The sequence below is a fragment of the Panulirus ornatus genome, chromosome 2, assembly GCF_036320965.1.
Source record: "Panulirus ornatus isolate Po-2019 chromosome 2, ASM3632096v1, whole genome shotgun sequence".
Lineage (NCBI taxonomy): Eukaryota > Metazoa > Arthropoda > Malacostraca > Decapoda > Palinuridae > Panulirus > Panulirus ornatus.
Window position 1 is genome coordinate 97,999,105 of NC_092225.1, and position 14,357 is coordinate 98,013,461.

Below are 14,357 nucleotides of genomic sequence, written 5' to 3' on the forward strand. Positions count from 1 at the left end.
GATGAAGGCAGCATGTATGAATGTGTACATGTGCATATATGTATATGTCTATGTATATGTATGTATACATTGAAATGTATAGGTATGTATATGTGCATGTGTGGGTGTTTATGTATATACATGTGTATGTGGGTGGGTTGGGCCATTCTTTCGTCTGTTTCCTTGTGCTACCTCGCTGACGCAGAAGATGGCAATTAAGTATAATGATAATAATAATAATAATGATTATTTTTTGTTATACTCAACCACCGTCTCACGTGTCAGCGAAGGTTTTTGCGCAAAGAAACAGACAAGGAATGGCACAACCCACCCATATACACATGTATATACATAAACCCCACACGCGCACAAATACATACATATACATTTCAATGTATACATACATACATGTGTGGTGGGGTGGTGGCAGGAATGGATGAAGGCAGCATGTATGAATGTGTACATGTGCATATATGTATATGTCTATGTATATGTATGTATACATTGAAATGTATAGGTATGTATATGTGCATGTGTGGGTGTTTATGTATATACATGTGTATGTGGGTGGGTTGGGCCATTCTTTCGTCTGTTTCCTTGTGCTACCTCGCTGACGCAGAAGATGGCAATTAAGTATAATGATAATAATAATAATAATGATAATAATAATAATAATGATTATTTTTTGTTATACTCAACCACCGTCTCACGTCGTCAGCGTTTGGTAGCGCAAAGAAACAGACAAGGAATGGCACAACCCACCCATATACACATGTATATACATAAACGCCACACGCGCACAAATACATACATATACATTTCAATGTATACATACATACATGTGTGGTGGGGTGGTGGCAGGAATGGATGAAGGCAGCATGTATGAATGTGTACATGTGCATATATGTATATGTCTATGTATATGTATGTATACATTGAAATGTATAGGTATGTATATGTGCATGTGTGGGTGTTTATGTATATACATGTGTATGTGGGTGGGTTGGGCCATTCTTTCGTCTGTTTCCTTGTGCTACCTCGCTGACGCAGAAGATGGCAATTAAGTATAATGATAATAATACTAATAATAATAATACAAAGCTTTGTAACACATGGAAAGAAACAGACATCATAATCATTCACCATCAAGTTGCTAATGGCGACACAGTAAACATGTACAGTGCCCCTCTGAGCACTGCATGTTTAAAGTAATGGAGGAGGCATACAAAGAGCCAGCTCTCAGGAGCAAAAGCTAGTGTAAAATCTACAGAAAAAGGCAAGAGAACCAACAGTAAGGTACAAGAGAAGCATGTCAAATTATGAGATCACACTGGGAGGCCTGATATGTCAAAATATTGCAAACAGCTACTCTTCAGGAAGTAAAACTGAAGTAATATCCATAGGAAACAGCAAGAGCACCAAGAGTAGGGCACAGGGAGAGTGTCTCATGTTATGAGGTCACACAGAAAGCTGATGTCATATTTTTTTAAATTTCGACCCAGTCAAGTATATATCTCGAGCTAAACTGCTCCAGATAAGAGGCTTGTAACAAATCTGTTCCCTGTATAATTGGAGTAATGGTAAATGTTTAGAAAAAAAAAGATTATTTGGCATCTAAAAGAAATTCCAAGTTCTTTAAGGCTATCTGTGTTCTTAAGACAGATCTGGCATGTGCAGATACCAAGGTTGGTTACAGTGCTGAGTGGTGGAATCTGAGCAGTCACAGAGGATCAGGATGTTTTCACACAGATTAAGTGCCACTATCTGTTTAAGATGAATTTTTATACTAGAAAAAGAATGTTTTCACACAGATTAAGTGCCACTATATGTTTAAGATAAATTTTTATACTTGAAAAAGAATGTTTTCACACAAATTAAGTGCCACTATATGTTTAAGATGAATTTTTATACTTGAAATGGTACTTTTCATAACAGTATGAAGTGCTTTTTTGTGTTGGATGGCTCTCTTTCATGGAAGGAAAGAAAGTATACAGAGTTCAGTGACAGCAAAGAAACATGAAATGACAAAGGACTTGATCCTAGAGTTTAGAAAGCTCAAAATGTAAATAACTAGGGATAATATATCTGCCACTTACAAATGTAGCCAATTTCTTATGAATATAGCCATATTGCAACTTAAATAGCACAGTATCTAAAATATCTAACAAAAATCTTAGTTACAGCATGCTTTACATAAAACAACCTTACTGATTAAAACATTCTGAATATTTTCTAAGGTGAAAATGGAAAGAGGTGGATGTAAGAGTGGAAATGTTAACATGAGAGGTAAGGAAGGGAAATTACTGAATCAAAAGAAAGGAAGTGAAAGGAAGATGGAAAGAGTATTTTGAAGAACTAATGTTGTGGGAGAAGGGAAGGCAGAAAGGAAGGCAGCAGTTGTTACATGTATGGGTATGGAGGATGGAAGAGGATACAAATGCAAGGGCCTACAGCAAAAAGGGAGGTAAGGGCAATACTGAAGCTGAAGGTAGGAAAGTCCCTGGAGTGGATGGAATATGACAAATGCTGAAGGATGAAGTAGAAAGTGTGAAAGGGTGGAAGCATCTTATATGTAATTTAGCATGGAAACAGAAGGGTGTGCCTGAGGATTGGGTGAAAGCTATTATCGTCACTTTATTCAAAGAAAAAGGTGCTAATAATGTATTTAGCAACTTTAGGAGAATAAGTCTGTTAAGTATACCAGGAAAAATGTATGCAAGAATATTAACTGATAAAGTTCTAGGGAAGGTAGGGGATATGTGGATCACATTTTTGTAGTAAAGATGACAGAGGAAAAGTATTCAGCAAAAGGTAAAAATGTTCTTATGGATCTGGCAAAAGCACATGTTAGAGTTTGAGTGAAATGCTTTATGGGATGTGTGAAGGTATGGGGGAAAACTGTTGGATGGTATGAAAGGCTTCTACAGAGGAGCAAATGCATGTGTAAGACTGGATGGAGAGTTGAGCGAATGTTTTGGGATACATGTAGGCGTGAGGCAGGGCTGTGTGATGTCCCCATGGCTTCTTAATACATATATATATATGGATAGATTGATAAGAGAGCTGAAAGCAAAACTAGGGAAAAGGGGTGCAGAGATGGAGTGTGGCAGTGAGATATGGTGGCTAGTGGAAAGCCTGTTTGCAGATGATACTAAGTTGTTTCCTCAGAGCGAAAAGGAGTTGCAGAAGTTTATAAGTGTGTTTTATGATGTGTGTAAGTGTAAGCAATTGAAGGTAAATGCATGTAAAAGTAAAGTAATGATGTTTGAATGGAAACAGAGTGAAAAGTGAAAGTATAGATTTTATAAAACCATTAGGAGTGAAAGAAGAAAGTGTACTAAATTGTGCTTTGGATATGAGGGGAAAAACACTTGCAGAAGTGAGAGAATTTAAGTATCAAGGAACTGTCCTGGGTAAGTGTGGTGATATGGAAGCAGAGATAAGGGTGAGAGCATTAGAGGGTAGAAGAGTCATAGGGTCCCTTAACAGAATAATGAAGGGTGGAGGTGTACATAAGTAGGGAAGTGAAGAGAGGATTAAGGGACAGCATGATCCTCCCAACCCTGACCTATGCAGCTGAAACGCAGACATGGAATGAGTTACAGAGGTCAAGAATCCAGGCTGTGGAAATGAGCTGTTTGAGAAGTGCATGTAGCATGACTAGATGGAATGATGAAAGATATGCAGGGGTGTACGAGAGATGTGATCTGGCAGGGAATGCAAAAGGAATAAATTGTGGAGTGCTAAAATGGGTTAAATACAATACTTTGAGGTCGTTTGGGCATGTGGAAAGAATGCAAGACTGGGAGTTTACAAGGAGAGTGTATGATAGTAAAATTAAAGAGACTGGTGTGAGAGGAAGACCACCTGTGACATGGGCAGACAGGGTGGAAGAATACTGGAGGGAGACAAATGGTAGAAGAATGCATGGAATGATGTATGCTTGAGAGGTATGTAAGGACAGGGTAAGTGGGGGATCCTTTTGCTGTGGCCACCCCTTGATGGGAGTTTCCAGAGGGAACAGGCATCAGAGATATAGATAGATATTTCCATTGCTTTAAACCTAAAAAGCCTAGAAAATCTTGTCCAAACATCACAATGTTTTGTGTACAAGATACCTGAGCATGCTGTTTCATACTATGCAAAATCACTAATGCTGAAGCTTTCTGAAGTAGCAACCAATTACTGCACATTCCCATGGACTCATGTTTATCAACCCACTTAAAAAAAAAATAAAAATCTTTTCCTTCCATATGGCCTTTTGCCTTCCATGTTTTTGTTGTGCTCAACCAAATACAATAATTCAGTCAATTTTTCTATATACTAAAGAAATCATCGGTGCACCTTCACAATGTCCTTCAAACTAATATTTGTTCTGACATTAAAATGGAAAGTTATTGGAGATAAAACTAATGCTGTATCAGAGACAAGCATGCCTTACCAAAAGTTATTCATTCCCATTCATTTACTGCATGTGCCTTTTCCTATCTTCAGATTAAGGTGGCACAACACATTCATTTTCAGACATTCTGGACACTGTTTGTCTTCATGTCCTTAACAGGACAGACTCAATTATAATATCAAGTGATTCTCCTATGTCAGTTTGGGTCTCAAAAATGTCACTTTTTCATTAAGAAATAAAAAAAACAAAAAAATAGGTGGTATATCAGGAAGAATACATGAAAAGGAAAGACAATAAAGAGAGGTATGAAAAGACTGAAAATAGGAAATGGGGAGGTACTCATAGTGAAACTGGAAAGACTAATTCTTGAAGGATAATAAGGGATTCAAAAATGAGTGGGAAACTAGCAAAGGTGGGTTGCAACATGAATTGCAAAATAATACCTTATGAAGCCACAAAAGCACAACCTGCTCATTATGAAGAATACCTGTTTTCAAACAATCCTGGTTTAACTCATAGGTGCTAGAATTCACAAACAGCTGATAGTCATCCAGACTTTGAAAACTTTATTCCCACTATTTTGTACAAATTGTTTTTGACAGCTGTGGACTTGTTATATTCTGCAGTGATGAGTAAAAGTCATCATTCATAATTCAGTCGCAACATGCAGCCAGAGGGTTAACAACACTTCACACAGCAACAGGGACCCAGTAAAGTAAAAATGAAGAAATTCTCATAGCAAGCACATGCTGTCTAAGAAGCAATTGATATAGTTAAAAATAGGATGTTGAGGAAGCATGGGAACATGAAAAAAAAACTAAAAGCATGAAAATGGTGAACATAAATATCAATGAGAATGAAGATGAAGTGGAAAGACACAGGGAAGGTGTATCTAATCTGATGCACTCTGCTATGAAACAAAAGACCTATAGGGTGTAGAAAGTTGCAAAGTTGTTCAAAATCAACCAAAATGAAAGGCAAGTCACAAAAAAGCAAGATGACAGGTATGAATGCTGAGATTTTCTATAATCAAGGGATTAAAAGTAATGGAGATAAAGTGTATGATACTACTTTGATAATCAACTCATTTATGAATTTAGACACTCAAGTGAACTCTATTGCCTAAAAAAAAACAACTTCACCTTAACAATGCCTGATGTGATACCCCCATGGAGATAAGTCCAGTGGATGGTGGGTAGGAGGCCAGACAAAGCCCAACCACTGAAAAGAGATACTCGAGCCCATTCCCACTCTGGTCCCATCAACCTGCAAAATACAAAACAAAACTGCATGATAACTGTTCTTAAAAGCAGAGCAGTTAATTTTGACTGATTCTATCTTATAATTGTCTAACAACTCTCTACAAACTCCAGAGAAAGTTTAGGATAGAATCTCCAAACAAGGATTACTCAAAATAAGATGTTAGCTCTTTTATCTCATACAGTACATCTGTGGTCACAGATCTTCCTGGCTGAATAGCCCTTCCAATGCAAATTGGGAAATAGTTTCCGTCCCTAAATGCGGCTGGAAGAGATGAAGAAATAAGAAATGAAAAACATATTTTTATTATTTTCATCATGCCAATGAAAGAACTTTACCTTGATCACAGAAATAAAGAGCTCACTTAAATGCACCTATATCACCATTGTATGGCATAACATTAGCCAGTCAGGACTTCCAGATGTATATGTTACTACATTTTCCTAGTTTCTGTTACATCAATGTAATACTTTTTTGCATTAGCACTTCACTGTCCCAGGCTAACTTCCAAATTTGACCCCCTTGCCCTATGCCGTAATGTTGGTTGACTCTCCCTCTTCTATAGGTATTACTTTGGTTTTTGCTCCTGAGACCTGGGTGTTTGTGTGCCCCCACCACTAGCTAGACCACACAATACTCGGCAAGCTGCTGCAACACATGATCATTGTGTGACAATTGGCAACTCAAGGGTGGGCTGTTTTGATACCTGCTTCTTTCCCCACATGTTGAAGCTCTGGAACTCATCTTCTCATGTCTTTCCCAATAACTATGACCTAGCACATTTTAAAAGACAGGTCTTTCACTTTCTCAAAAATTCGTAAATACTTTCCCTTGTCTTTTCTTTTCCCATTTCATAATTCTCTAAATTTCAGTTAACGCCTGGCTTTCATGTGGGCTTTTGTCCGACTGGAGCCTTCACCATAGAAAAAAAAGAATTCTATTAGACTTGAGTCTCCTACAGCTGCACTGCTAGGTTCTTATTCTTTTGTGTAACATCAAGAGGATAGTGAAGCCCCCTAGGCTCACAGCCTCTGGCAGTTTTCTGTAAGCATGGCAGCAATAATGGCATGATCTCAAAGATGCCAAGTTTAAAAGATTACAATTGGAAAACCTTCAGGATCCCATGCAAATTGGCACAATTATGAAAGTCTGGGCTCCGAGTGAAAGGATTAACCAAAGTTTGTGATTAGTTCCTAACCAGTAAACATTACAGAAAAACAAGGACATTTTGATCTAATTTTTCTTTACATATGGTCTTATATGACTGATATGTTACTCTATCCTGCAGTACACTGTCATGATAAAACATTTAAAAAGTCAAGTTCAATAAGGGATTACCAAACCTGACAATGGATTGAATTTATTTGAGATGATTCATCACATTTTACACAAGATGCACATCCACCTAAAAGTCCACTATACTATATTGCCATTAGACTTTCTACTAGCTAATCAATTTGAATTGAAAACACTTACTGAGGGACCAGAAATCTATATTTTGATAAAATCTTTGAGATCCCACACTAATGTTCTGCTAAACAAGGGATAAATCTAATCAGGGATTTACAACAAGCAGCAGAGGTCATATGCTTCCAATCAAAATTTGTAAATTACATACTTAGCTCACCAAAACAATTAGAAGAAAACGCTCTAACAAGTGCAAATGAAATGATGAAGTTTACAATTTCCATATCGTCTCGTGACTCTCAACATCTGGAAATGCTCTCTGGCACTGGCAGTCAAATAAACCAAAGCTTAAAAACATAAGCTAATATTGTCTTTTTGTTCACCTATTTCTTTTCAGTCTTCTCATCAAAGTTTTGAACACTTAATTCTTATAGCACATGCAATAAGTGACTGCTTTATTTATATGAGAGCTACAGTATACCAGGAAAATTCTTTGATAAATGTTCAAAGCAAATGCACTTTAGCTTTTGACATTTCAATGAGTGGGAAAACACACACATGACACCTTAAAAGAAATCTCCTCTTAAACTTCCTAGAAGCCTAATGTGAAAAACTGAAGCTTCATGGTTGACACAAAACTATTTTTTCTTACTTGGGGGTTAGGAGAAATACCATAGCTCCAGCAAACAGGATACACACCAAACTCATATACATGTAACGATGGTTGAGGTACTGTAAAAAAAAAAAGTTATCAATAGCATCAGTGGATACAGGAAGACTTAAGGCAATGAAGAAGATTAAACTGAAGCATCTAGATGACAGGGGTGCTTTAGGCACAACACCTGTGCCTGTAAGTTGAATCAATGAAATACTATAAAATAAATAGTGAAGAAAGATACCTTTATCATAAACAGTAATGTTCTATTGCACAAGGCATTCTGATATAAAGGAAAATAACCAAGTCTGGATATATAAAATTATTACATTCAAATGTAATTCTCATATGAAACAAGAACAGAAAAATTCCTGTATGTGATTGTTGTGCACAAAACACTATGATTAATGCATTACAGCTTAAGAAAATTAACATGATTATAGGTTTCAGAAGAACAATATTTATCTATCTGTATCTCTAATGACTGTTCCAATTGGAACTGTGCATTGCATAAACTTAACAGAAGCCTATAGTATAAGTAAATGTTGCACAGCATACTGTACTTTATAAACCCAATGAGTGACAATTTTGTTAAGTTTTCTTTCTACAAGAAGATGGAAGACTTTCCTTTGGATTTTGTTTAAATCTATTTATTTCTAAATCATAAACTCTTGTGTGAAAAAGCTAAGCATACTAAATACTGCTACAGAGACTCTACTAGTTAACAGTAATTTTGGTGAGGCTATACCATTGTCGATGGACAAAATATGGTTCTGTCTCACTGAGGAACTTTTCATTTCAAAGGAGTCCATCATTTCCTTGCTCCTGACTGAAGCTCAGCCTTGAAGCAGCAAGATGCCAATAAAAGGGGTCCTTGGATGGTATAACAAATCAATCATACCGTTTATGAAATAATTGCAGAAAATGGGCTTGAATTTAGGGCACTCATTATTAAATCCTAGATGGGCAAGCCAGTCACAATTCTACTTTTAACCCAAAGTCTCGAGCTTAACTGATCAAAAGAATACATAGGAAACCTTCCATAAGATCAGGGAAGGTAATCTTATCACCACTAACAACTGCACATTGGTAATTAATCACTGATGCTCAGCACAGCAAAGATCTTCCATATCGCTTGAGTATGCCAATGAAGAGCATGAGCCTTCCTCTCACTTCCTTGCAACATTTGTTTAGTTGTAGTTAATCATGGGGTAAGCTGCATGATATATCTTCTGCTCACTCTGTCTCACTGTAGAAAAAATCTATGGAAAGTTTTGTCAATTTAGTAGTCTTTAGCGCATGATTTTGATAAAACACAGGAAGGCATGGTCTTCATATTGTGACATTTTGCATTATAAGTCAGAGAGAATATTCAACAGTATATTGCCTTTCCCCTGTTTATAGTCTGAACTAAATTACTAGAAAGCATAACACACATGTGCACTACTCTCACGTTATAGACCGATTTTAAGAAAGCATTTGATTATGAGGAACAACCAGCTGCTTTCTGTGAGATATATTTCTGGTATGTCACCCATCCTTCCTCCCCTCTGTTTACAATTTACTCTTAGATCACTCCCAAAGAGTCCGTAATCCATCATAATGCATTATCATCCAGGACTAAGTTTCTTGTGGAGTGTCAAAAGGCACTCAATTTGGCCTAGTTATTTTCCCTGCCATAATAACATATTTTTCGATATCCATCTATCTCTATTAAATGTGTTGATGATTTTCACCATTTTCAGTGTCCCCCACAGCTGTTCCTAATTCTAGCATGTATTTGCAACAGATCCAAAATAAGGCTGGAGTGCAAACATGTAAACACAATCCAAAATCCTGTGATATATAACTTATGTGTATCTGCCTCTTCAAAAGCCAGAGGAACACTATTTCAATTCCTCACAATGACTTTAACTTGTGTTAACTATTATTGACCGTTTGGTTGTTAGGGGTACGTATCAACTGATATCAACTATACATTTATCCCTGGGGATAGGGGAGAAAGAATACTTCCCACGTATTCCCTGCGTGTCGTAGAAGGCGACTAAAAGGGAAGGGAGCGGGTGGCTGGAAATCCTCCCCTCTTTTTTTTTTTTTTATTTTCCAAAAGAAGGAACAGAGAAGGGGCCAGGTGAAGATATTCCCTCAAAACCCAGTCCTCTGTTCTTAACGCTACCTCGCTATCGCGGGAAATGGCGAATAGTATAAAAAAAAAAAAAAAAAAAAAAAAAAAAAAAAAAAAAAAATTTACATATCGACTGATATTAACTATATAATTAGTATACAAACAGGCAGGCTGCCATGAACCAATATATTACTGGGTATCAACAGGGTTAGTGACAGCTGCTTAGCAAGCCAGCCACTTCAGAACAGCAAGAAAGTTGAAGTGCATTTAGATGAAGTGTGACTACAAAACTCACAAGTGAGTATCTAAGGCAAATATTTTATTGAACCTCTTGATAACATTCATCATGTCATGTTTTTTTCTTTTGTGTATTTACCATTAAAAAAAGAAGTAATAATACTTACCTCTGGACACCAAAATCCATAGTATATACCACTAAGGAAAATAGCTAAAAAAGATGCTGATATCCCAAATATATCATAAGAGAGCCACTTCCTGCAAGATTCCTCAGAGTGGCAGTTTAGGGTGTGGTACAGAGAAGACAGGAGCATACATATCTGAAATAAAAAGTGGAATGTGTGACAAAAATTGATAAAATACTTTCTTTCTTGGTCTTTCGAGTATCTTTGAATCCATTATATAAGTTGGACCAAGAATATACAGCTTCTCATTTCACTCATGCATATCCTTAATTTCAAGTCCATTATGATAAAGTGAATTATGGCTTCCATGCCAGTAGGGGCACTTCTCAGTTTTTCCACTCTATACAATAAAGTGATTCGTCACGTGCACTTATGCCTTCATTCACACTTCCATTCTCAAACACACACACACACACACACACAAAATCCACAGCACAATCACATCTAATATCTCTAACATTCTCAAATGAAATACCTCCAAGCAATTCATCTCCACCTCTGCCTATCTCTCTCACATGCTAATTCCCTGTATCATCTATTCTCCTACTGGATATTCCCACTAATCATCACTGCCAAATAATTAAGCTCATTAAAAATTACATAATTCTTCTCCATACATTCTGATATCACATGACATCACTCATTCAACTATGTAATGTTTTTCTCTTAACCACATCTTTTCCTCAACCTTCTGACCTCTTATGCTACAAAATCTATGCCAATGTCTCTTATACCATCTTGCCCAAACAGTTCCTCATAATTCTCTCTGTCCATCTGTCACAAACTTTATTCTTTATCAAAAGCAGTCTCCCAGACTTATCTACAGCACAAAAATCTTACACAAAGAGTCCCTTCTGCACCATTTACCTTCTGACAGAGTAAATTGTTATTCATCCTAAAATTGGTATTTAGACTTTTTCTCAGATCCTCACTTGCCTTCCTTCCACTCACATTCACCAATTTTTCTCTCCATCACTAAAGATTCTATGCACTTCTTACCCACCATAACACAATATTTTCTGAAATATCAAGCACCTCCTTCAAAACATTTTTCATCAACCATCATCCTATTGTTTTTATTCCACCATACTGTTCCTATTCTTTCTACAATCTATTCTTACAGTGCCAGTCTTCTTGGAAGTCTATAATCTCAATTTTATTTTCTGCTGCTTAACTGACACTTCTCAGCTTCTCACTTAAATTATTTTGGAAATAAATTTTATTACTTTCATTCTTTAAATTCTTTCTGTCACTGGATTGAATCACGGTATGTGAAGCGTCTGGGGTAAACCATGGAAAGGTCTGTGAGGCATGGATGTGGAATGGAAGTTGTGGTTTCAGCGCATTACACATGACAGCTAGAGACTGCGTGAACGAATGTGGCCCTTTTTGTCCTTCACTGGCACTACCTCGCTGGAATGGGGGATGCTATTTCATGTGTGGTGGGGTGGCGACGGGAATGGATGAAGGCAGCACGTATGAATAAGTATATGTGTATATGTGTATATTCTGTGTATGTATACGCTGAAACATATATGAATGTATATGTGCGTGTATGGGCATTTATGTATATACATGTGTATGTGGGTTGGTTGGGCCATTCCTCAAGTTTCCTTGCACTACCTCGCTGATGCGGAAAAATGCGATTACGGAAAATAAATTAATATATCAAAATAAATTCTCACACTATATCCTCCTCATTTTATCATTCACAGCCATAAGCCGTACACCACTGAAATAAAAGGATATCTAACATATCAATATATGATATGATAGACTCACATTTAACCTTTTCAAAGACCTCACATCCTGCACAATACCTTTCACAGCCTTTTTAATCATTTTTCTCTTTGCCCAATCTTCTATTTACATATACCAAGTGAATTTCTTGACATTTCTTGACACTTCTAGACCATCTTTCCATCTATCTTTAATCATTCATCATAATTAGCTTCTCCAATAAAATATTTTCAAGTTTTTCAAAAAATTTTCTACATAGTACTCAACTTCATTTCTATCATTTCATGATGCATAGGCAACTATTACAGACTTTTCAAACCTAACACAGTTGAACTTTTTAACTAATAACCTGTAGATTATATATTTGTAATTAAAAATCTCTTTAAACCACTCATCTTTAATCAAAATTCATGGCATCACTTTCAACACCCTTCTATTTTCTCCAAAAGGTCTCAGAACAGTCTCGTTTCTGAAAACATCAACATCTTTCATCTCTCACTTGAAATTCATTCCTTTAACATTCCATTCGGTCATATAAATCTGCACTAACCAGTCTAAGCAGCTGTAGACACTGCTCACAGGTACAGTCACATGCATACTTTGAGAGATAAAAGTATACAGTAAGCAAACTATCCCTTATGCACCAAGCAATCAAGTAATTTGTAGATTTAATTTGTTACAAGATGTAAACACTTTTCAGTTTTGATGACCATACTTTGAATATCAATTCAGACAAGACATTAAATTTTCTACATTTCCATCAATTCTGATATCAAAACTCATCATACAAATTAGTTAGTAACAACTTTAATTGTACTCTAGCCTTACTTACCATGAAAGAGAACAAGACAAATGATGCAACAATAGCATCATACTCGGTTCCTTTGTACTTGTAGAAAACTACTGTCACATCATACACAAACAGCCCGAAGAATACAACAAATCCAAATAAATGAGACCATATGTTTAAAGTCTCATTATTCCAGGAAAGAGCACTGAAAATATAAGCACAATGTCAACATGTCAATCAGAGCTAGTAGTTACTGCGTAATTGAAAAATTTACATGACTGAAATTGGTTAACCCTGTCATTGCACATTCTTTCTGGAAAGGTAGTTTCTCCGTGAAGAAAAAATGAAAAAGATCCAGAATTTTGCTTAAACTTACAGAACATCTCTACGACATATATCAATGAAGAAACCCATAAATATAGTAAACTTTCCTCCATATTGGGGTGAGGTGTTGGGCTCTTACTGTATGCCTTAATAGGGACATAATATGATGCTTCTAGGTTTTCTCCAAGTATGCTTACATTCTACACACACCAGAACATATTGTTTTAAAAGCCATGACTTCATACATCCCATACGTAGTAGCACTTGCATATCATACGGTACTTATTCTATATATCTTGTATGCATTTTTCACATATTCACTTATCATTTACTCAGAGAGGACATTATCTATATGGAAAATGAAAAAAAAAAAAAAAATGTTATTTCATCAAAATGTGAAAACATGCAAGAAAAATTGTTTCTTCTTCCATGAAATTGTTCATAATTGTGACTCCTTACAGTGCTCCTTCTGAAATGACATAATTACACTTTCTTCAACAATCTTTGGATGTCTGTGAAGTACATTTTTTCCAGCTGTGTTGTTAGGTTCCTAATGATTTCTAAAGATAATGATTTTTATTGACTCACAATGGTGATGTAGTGCAATGAAAGGGTTAAATAACATATCAAGAGTTAATCAACTAAATTCTACTTTGACTATCAGCTTTCAGAAAAGCTATTCTTCTACATCTACAATAAAATGTCATTCAAATTTAATACATCTGTAAGTGTCCCATTTCATAAAAATCTCTCGTGAACGCATAATGATTAATCAAATTCAGGACTCATTCATGACATTCACCAAGACAGCCTTTGCAGAACCCTTTCTCAAACATCGCAAACCCTATGTACACAATGTGTACATTTCTTCATTACAACACTTTTCTCTTTCATACCCCTAACTCTTTCATTCCTCCTTATTTCACTTCTTCCCCAGTACAAGTAATCTCACGCAAACTCTTTCAGGGAGTCTTTCTATAACCAATCTTGATATGTGTTTAAAGACAGCTCACTTCAAAACAATGTACTTCCTCCTAAAATTTCATTCTGCCTCTCTTTATCCACTACCCAAAAACTATGATCCACCTCGTCTGCATGAACTCAAACATTATATGGTTGCAAATTCAAGTTTCAAATGCATGAAAGCTGGTAGTACAACTCACTCTATAAAATCTCAATACCTGAGAGATCCCATTTTCTTGCTCTCAGAGCTCAAGCAAACCATCAGCTTTCCAGAGATGTTTTATCCCATT

At 36.2% G+C, this 14,357-nt stretch overlaps 1 protein-coding gene across 1 annotated transcript in view; it reads right to left on the bottom strand.

Annotated features, from left to right (window-relative positions):
- LOC139758793 (progestin and adipoQ receptor family member 3-like) overlaps nt 1-14,357 on the bottom strand; it is a 39,514-nt gene that overhangs the window by 6,963 nt on the left and 18,194 nt on the right. The window contains exons 5-8 of the mRNA XM_071680602.1: nt 12,823-12,985; nt 10,233-10,385; nt 7,701-7,780; nt 5,524-5,647 (exon numbers count right to left, since the gene is read on the bottom strand). Of these exons, the coding sequence (XP_071536703.1) occupies nt 5,524-5,647; nt 7,701-7,780; nt 10,233-10,385; nt 12,823-12,985 (520 nt within the window). The remainder of the gene's footprint in view (nt 1-5,523; nt 5,648-7,700; nt 7,781-10,232; nt 10,386-12,822; nt 12,986-14,357) is intronic.